The 8,176-nt window shown below is 35.8% G+C and overlaps 1 protein-coding gene across 2 annotated transcripts in view; it reads left to right on the top strand.

Moving 5' to 3' along the window:
• The window catches only part of CHIC2 (cysteine-rich hydrophobic domain 2), a 60,548-nt gene that overhangs the window by 27,674 nt on the left and 24,698 nt on the right, over positions 1-8,176 (top strand). The window contains exons 2-3 of one of the 2 annotated variants that reach the window (XM_014548490.1): positions 4,155-4,209; positions 4,355-4,426. In XM_014548490.1, the coding sequence (XP_014403976.1) occupies positions 4,155-4,209; positions 4,355-4,426 (127 nt within the window). Of the gene's footprint in view, positions 1-4,154; positions 4,210-4,354; positions 4,511-8,176 lie in introns of both variants that reach the window. The other variant, XM_005877155.2, reaches the window with a different exon arrangement.

Here is an 8,176-nt window from a genome sequence, read left to right as displayed (position 1 = left end):
CAGTGTCTTATGTCCATTGGTTATGCTTATATGCATGCATACAAGTCCTTCGGTTGATCTCTTACTCCCCTCCCTTCTGCCCCCCAACCCTCTCTGGCCTTCCCACTGCAGTTTGACAATCAGTTTGAGGCAGCTCTGCCTCTGTATCTATTATTGTTCAAAAGTTTGTAATGGTCTTTATTATCCATGAATGAGTGAGATCATGTGGTATTTTTCCTTCATTGACTGGCTTGTTTCACTTAGCATAATGCTCTCCAGCTCCATCCATGCCGTTGCAAATTGTAAGAGTTCCTTCTTTTTTACAGCAGCATAGTATTCCATCGTGTAGATGTACCACAGTTTTCTAATCCATTCATCTACTGATGGGCACTTAGGCTGTTTCCAGATCTTAGCTATGGTGAATTGTGCTGCTATGAACATAGGGGTGCATATATCCTTTCTGATTGGTGTTTCTGGTTTCTTGGGATATATTCCTAGAAGTAAGTGGGATCACTGGGTCAAATGGGAGTTCCATTTTTAACTTTTTGAGGAAACTCCATACTGTCTTCCATAGTGGCTGCACCAGTCTGCATTCCCACCAGCAGTGCACGAGTGTTCCGTTTTCTCCGCATCCTCTTTAGCACTTGTCGTTTGTTGATTTGTTGATGTAGCCATTCTGACAAGTATGAGATGATACCTCATTGTTGTTTTGATTTGCATTTCTCGGATGATTAGTGACTTTGAGCATGTTTTCATGTGTCTCTTGGCTTTCTGAATGTCCTCTTTTGAAAAGTGTCTATTTAGATCCTTTGCCCATTTTTTGATTGGATTGTTTATCTTCCTTTTGTTAAGTTGTATGAGTTCCCTATAAATTTTGGAGATTAGGCCCTTATCAGATATAATGTTGGCAAATATGTTCTCCCATGTAGTGGGCTTTCTTGTTGTTTTGTTGATGGTTTCTTTTGCTGTGCAGAAACTTTTTATTTTGATGTAGTCCCATTTGTTCATTTTCTCTTTAGTTTCAACTGCCCTAGGAGCTCTTTCAGTGAAGAAATTGCTTCGGCATATGTCTGAGATTTTGTTGCCTTTGGATTCTTCTAGAATTTTTATGGTTTCCTGTCGTACATTTAAGTCCTTTATCCATTTTGAGTTTATTCTTGTGTATGGTGTAAGTTGGTGGTCTAGTTTCATTTTCTTGCATATATCTGTCCAATTTTCCCAACACCATTTATTGAAGAGACTATCTTGGCTCCATTGTATGTTCTTGCCTCCTTTGTCAAATATTAATTGAGCATATTGGTTCGGGCTAATTTCTGGACTCTCTATTCTATTCCACTGATCTATATGTCTGTTCTTGTGCCAGTACCAGGCAGTTTTGAGAACAGTGGCTTTGTAATACAGCTTGATATCTGGCATTGAGATCCCACCTACTTTGTTCTTTCTCAGGATCGCTGCAGCTATTCGGGGTCTTTTTTTATTCCAGATGAATTTTTGGAGAGTTATGGTAAATGGGATTGCTTTTTTAGTCTCTCTTTCTGTAAGTTCACTATTGGTGTATAGAAATGCCATAGATTTCTTGGCGTTGATTTTGTATCCTAACAGCAGCATTTTCTTGACCCTTCTTTCAGGTATTCTTGTTTAGCTGGTAGAAACACAAGCAAGGGAGAATGGAAAATTATTAGCACCAAACTGAATTAATGGTTGCTGGAAAAGCTGAACACTCCCTTCTAGTGTGAATCATGTTACTTTTCATCTTTCCTGGGACATTACTTTGGGGGTGAGATGAAGGAAGAGGAAGAATTACTATCTGTTCTTAAGATACAACTTAACAAAATGTGTGAGAAAAGGAACTGAGTGCCAAAAGAATATTCTTGAAATTACCAGTTCTTAACTTGGAAAAATAGCTAACTACTAGCCTGGCTTAAAGTTCTGCTTGCAGGAACAGCAGGGCAGTTAGCTCATAGTGCTCCCTGGGCAAAGCATCAACATTCAGCCACTCACCCAATGAGGAAGTATCCAGGCACTGGAAAGAAAGGAAATTAGGGTTGAAACTCATACTGGACTGCTGTCTTCAACTTAGCATATAAACTAGCAAATTATAGGTATTCTCTGCTTTAAATATTTAATCACTGGGACTGTAAGGAGGACCTTTTTCTTTGGGAGACTTGGAGGTATCTGGTTATTGCTTTTCTAGAAAATGTCAAAGACCAGTTGGAAGGAGATGGTTAATTAATTGCAATAATAAACCTGGTTGAAATGGAAACTATTGATTGAAGGAGAAAACCTCCAGACCGAGGGAGATCATGTAAGAGAAGGAAGTTTATATTAAGAAGGTTGAATATGCAAACATTTGTTGAATGTTTCCTTAAAGGAAATAGATGAAAAGGAATTACATTATCGTAGAGACCTCACTGAGAACTATCAGCAAGCTCTTCACACCTCTTCCTCTTGGGGGGATCTTTAAGATTGGAAGAGGGTTATCTGGAGGCTTTTTCCAGTAGAACCACATTGCTCTGAGGCCCCTACATAGACAGAAAATAGGTTTAGCTCAGTCGTCCAATCTTAGAAAGAGAATGGCATTAGTGCCAGAATTACATTAAACAGTAATGGTTGCCAGTTTATGTTTAGTGTGAAAAGAACTTGGGCTTGGACCTAGGTAATTGTATTGTAATCTTTTTTGTAAATAGTATCCATTATTTTTAAAGATAGATTAATGTATTAATAGCAGTATTTAATAGCAGTATTTCAATGCTGCTATTAAATAGTATATGAAAGTACTTAAGATGATAAAGAAATGGTCTCAGAACCCACTGTTCACAGGTAGGGAAGTCTAGACATGATGTAAACCACAACCTGATCCACAGAAGTTTTTTATTTGACTTGCACAGTGTTTTAGAGATGGGAAAGTGCATAGGAATCTGGTTTTCCAAATCCTCTTGGAAAAAGAAAATCATACAGTCTGTCAAAAGTGGGTCTGCCTTCTAGATTGACAGTAATCAGCTGGATCTGGTCTCTCTTCCCTTCCCTTCCTCTCCTTTCCCCTCCCCTCCCGGCAGCTAGGCCCCATCATTCCTTATTGCCTTCACATAACCTGCCTTATTCATTTGATTTCCCTGTCCAGCTCTACTAGATGGTTGAATAAGAAATTCCTAATCTAGCCAGCTGTTTAATACAGAATCTCAGGGGATCCCTTTTTACCAGTGCCAGCTACCCAATGTACAGTATTGTCTATTTAAGGATTGTTAAGACAGTGAATTTTAAAGGTTCTCATCATAGGAAAATATTTTTTGTAACTATGTGAGGTGATATTAACTAAATTCATTTGGCAGTCATTTAATAATATGCACATGTATCAAACCATTGTGTTGTACACCTTAAATTAATATATTATGTGTCAATTATCTCTCAATGAAACTAAAAGAATTTTGGCTCTAGGGTCCAACAAAAGTCATCATATTGAAGAATCTCAATATTTATCTCCAGGGTGATCTGCTATTGCCAATGTGTCTTAGTATTTATTTTATTCTTACCTAATAACTTATGTGAAGAAGTAGTCATGTGCCCAGTCAATTCTCATGATCTATTCAGACATTTAAACACTTAAGGATATTAAAATGCACTACTTGGGTTTCATTTCTTTGGGAGTATAGATAGCAAATGTCTTAAAATTTGAAAGTTTAAATAGCCAGGCCAGCTACCACATTGTTTCAGGTGTTTTTGCATTCTCTGGCTGTAATAGTATAGATCTCAGAAAGTGTTAACTAATCAGTTTGCATTTTTAGACATGTTACTGCTAATATTGAGTGTTAACAAATACTCTTGACCTAAAGAGTACTTAATAGAGATTTTAGCTTTGTTTCTTAGTTGGAAGAACCTTCATAATTTTGACAAATTTGAACATTTAAACATTGTGTTGTTTTTCATTATATAATATTTGTTTCGCAAAGATAACCCCAAACAAGTTATTCTCAGCCTCTTATTATACAAAAGTTTTGATTCAGCTGCTTAAATTGCTTGTTACATTTCATATATTGCTGATTAGAATGTTTTTGTGTCTCAATCTGCCGTGGTAATTCTGTATATGAAGCTGCTATTTACTTGACCCTTGATTAAGTTAAATGGTCTATTTTGTGCAGCAATGACATGCAATAACATTTTTCTCCTTTTTAAAATAGATTTGGACTGAGCAACAAATTTGAATCAGAATTTCCTTCTTCATTAACTGGAAAAGTGAGTGTCTGTTAATTATTTAGATACTATTTATACACCTCAAAATTGAAGTCTTTTCCTAACAAATTAGGAAAAAGATTTATACTAATGATGCATGTTTATTGACATTAATATTGCAGTGTTGTTATTTCTTAATTTTTTTTAGGTAGCTCCTGAAGAATTTAAAGCCAGCATCAACAGAGTTAACAGTTGTCTTAAGAAGAACCTTCCTGTTAATGTACGTTGGCTACTTTGTGGCTGCCTTTGTTGCTGCTGCACATTAGGTTGCAGTATGTGGCCAGTTATTTGTCTCAGTAAAAGAGTAAGTTGAATTATATATTTTAATATAAATTTAGAAGTAGACAAGCAAGTCTTGCATTTATCTGTTTTTATTTTTTTGTATTGAATGAGTCATCCTATCCTGAATACTATACAAAAATAATCTGATCTAGTAGAGGAGTGATTAATTAAATTATGGTATGCTCACATGCTGTTAATATTAAATAGCCATCTAAAATTACTTTAGAGTAGGTAGAATACAGCATTCTATGTATGTATATATTGATGGTGGCATAGGATAATAATTTAAAATGCTGGATTCAGCTGTACCACTTATCTTTGTGACCTTAGGCATGTTTCCTAACCTCTTTAAATTCTTGTTGACATATCTGTAAAATGGAAATATTCACCTGAAACAGGGTTGTTGTAAGGATAAAATAAAATAGTATTTTTAAAGCTCTTAGCTAAGTAGCTCAAAGTAAGGGTCTAATATTGATTAGTAGCATTATTATTAATATATAAGATACTTCCCATAAAAGAAATAAAATTATTACAATGCTTATTTATAATTGATAAGATTATGGGGAATTCTGTTTTCTTTCTTTTGTATTTTACAAGTTTCCTGTGATGAGTACATAATGATTTTGTAATCAGAAAATATGATCTAAAGTGTTGTAATTTGAGTGCTTATAGTAAAATTTTCAAGATGTTGGTAGCGACATAAAAAATTGGTATCGATTGAATGTATTACATTTTTGTTAAAGTTTTTTAAAATTATGGTAATTATATGTATAAAAATGAAATACTGTTAAGTTGAAATTGAACGACTATAATTGTGTGGCTACATTTCGTCTTCAAATGATAGGAATATAGAAAAGCAAATTCTGTTTGTCCCTTGATTTTTGTTATAAAATAAGCTATATTTCTACTGAAAATATTTTTAAACTAGTACTTCTTATTGATAGGAAGGAGATAATTTCTACTTTCACCAGATCATCTTCAGACTGTAGAATTTTTTGATTTTTAAACTTTTTAAATTTTTGGTTGTTATTGGATTTGTAGTTGAATTTGTAGCTCTTGTAGTTTAGATCCTCTCACTTCCAACTGTTTGGGTGTTTCTGTTGTCTAAATGACTACTGTATATCACTTGGTTTATACTTTTCTGTCATTTAACCCAAGGATTCATTCGAAATTCTCTTTTTTGTTTGTTTGTTTTTTTACTTTTTAAAAGTTTTTATTGGATTGATTGGAATGATATTGGTTAATAAAATTATGTAAGTTTCAAGTGTACAATTCTATAATACATCATCTATATATTGTGTGTTCACCATCCAAAGTCAAATTTTCTTCCATTACCATTTATCCCCCCCCTTTATCCTCTTCTACATCCCCCTGAAGTCTCCTTTTCCCTCTGGTAATCACCTTACTGTTGTCTGTGTCTATGAGTTGATTTTTTTGTTGTTCGTTTTTTGGTTTAATCTTTTAACTTTTTTCACTCAGTCCCCCAACCCCCCTCCCCTCTGACAACTGTCAATCTGTTCTCTGTATCTGAGTCTGTTTCTATTTTGTTTGTTAGTTTATTTTGTTCATTAGATTCCACATGTAAGTGAAATAATATGGTATTTGTCTTTCTTTGACTGGCTTATTTCAATTAGCATAATACTTCCCAGGTCCATTCATGCTGTCACAAAAGGTAAGATTTCCTTCCTTTTTACGGCTGAGTGGTATTACATTGTGTAAATGTTCCACATTTTTTTTATCCACTCATCATTTGATATCCTCTGTTTTTCACATTTTAAATGAGTAAACAAGATACTGCAATGTGTGCACAGTATAGGATTGAGAAAACAAAAAGTAAACTTCATATTCTCCATGTTTTTAGCAACTTAAGATCATTTTTCAGATGTTTTCATTAAACTTTTTTTATTTGGGAATAAGGTAGATTGATATTTTCAGGCTTTTCCCATTGTAGTTTCAGAAAGTATATTTCATTTGACATTGTAGTATTTGACTTAAGGTCTCTCTATATAGGTGGTTAGATGGAATGTTTATTTGATACATTTAATTTTATATGGACTCTACTATCTAGTAAACATAAACAATTATGATTATTGCTTAAAAAAAGCTATGCATTTCTCTGTTCTGGGTGTCAACTATATAATCATGGAGAGGGTGACACTTCATGCATGTATGAAGGCTATTAGAGACCCTGAAAAAGGGGTGCTTTGTAAGATAGGAGCAGGGTAATTTAAAGCATGGATTTTTAACCTTTTTTTTTTTTCCTGTTAATCCTCATCCAAGGATATTTTAAGAGAAAATGAAAGGGACAGGGAGAGACAGAGAGAGAGAACCATCGATGTGAGAGAGACATATCGATTGGTTGTCTCCCACACACACCCTGACTGGGGTCAGGGATCGAGCCTACAACGAAGGTACATGTTTTGACCAGAATTGAACCTGTGATCCTTCAGTTAGAGTGCCAATGCTCTAAACACTGAGTAAAATGGCTAGGGTGGGATTTTTAATCTTTTATTTGTCATGGACACCTATGGTAGTCTCCGGAAGCCTATGAACAATTTCTTAGAATAATGTTTTATTGGTATTTTACAAGATTTAATGTATTTTAAATGTATAAAATACATAGGATTCTAAAGAGAGCCAATTATAAAACATACTAGTGGCCTGGTGCACGGATTCATGCACAATGAAAGGAAATTAATTAGAAGAAATATTTTAATATTGCTCTTCGCCCTTTCTTTATAATAGAAGTGTCAACCAAATTCACGATCGACAATGACAGATCGAAACACACGTGTGCGATTGGCACCAGCGAGAGATTTATATATATAGATAAACTTGCTTAATTAGACCTGCTTTCTGATTTAGCTAAACTTTTTCCAGCCCAATGAAGCACCCCAACTTCTCTTTCAGGTAATTATCAGCAACACAGCAATAAATATAAACACAGGGCAGGTTATTATTGTAGATCACACAGGGAGAACAAAGGGTAAAATATTTAATTGCAGCAGTGTTTGACTATATTCTGTGCAGTGAGAAAACCTGAAGTCATTTTCAAGGTCCACCATTTCTTCTTTTTAGCCGGGTCAAATTTCTAAGCTTTCTAAATCTCCGTTTTCTGGCTAATGAAAATAGGATTTCACCAAGTCTTCTATCTACCTACTCCAGGACTTCTGTGAGGATCAAATGAAATGAGGCACGGGAAAAGGCTTCACAGACATTTGGTTAAAGTGTAAAATGTTTCCACCTGGCTATAAAGCAAGTTGTGTTCCTAGGCTGAAGAAACTCCAAGGAGGCTAGTTGCTAGGGAGAGGAAGCTGGGCGTTGCTATGTGATGTCATTACCCGTTACCCACAGCCACCATTTCTGGGCTGGGCTGGGCTGGGCTGGGCTGTGGGCTGCATTTTGTGCCATGGGGTCTCGGCAGCGTTGGCTGTGAATTGGTGGGGTGTTGCTCCAGGGTGGTGACGGGACCTGTGTCCCACTTAGGAGAAGCCGAGTGTTGCTTTGTCGGCACTAGGTCCGTGGTGCCGTTTCTCTGTAAATGGCCAGTGCAAGTCACAGCAGCTCCTGTGTTGAGCGTCTGCCCCCTGGATGTCAGTGCGCGTTATGGCGACTGGTTGGACAGTCAGACACTTAGCATATTAGCCTTTTGTGTGTGTGTGTGTGTGTGTGTGTATGTGTGTGTGTA

This window comes from Myotis brandtii, unplaced genomic scaffold, assembly GCF_000412655.1.
Source record: "Myotis brandtii unplaced genomic scaffold, ASM41265v1 scaffold51, whole genome shotgun sequence".
NCBI lineage: Eukaryota > Metazoa > Chordata > Mammalia > Chiroptera > Vespertilionidae > Myotis > Myotis brandtii.
Note: the sequence above shows the minus strand (reverse complement) of the source record. Positions and strands in the feature narration are given on the sequence as shown.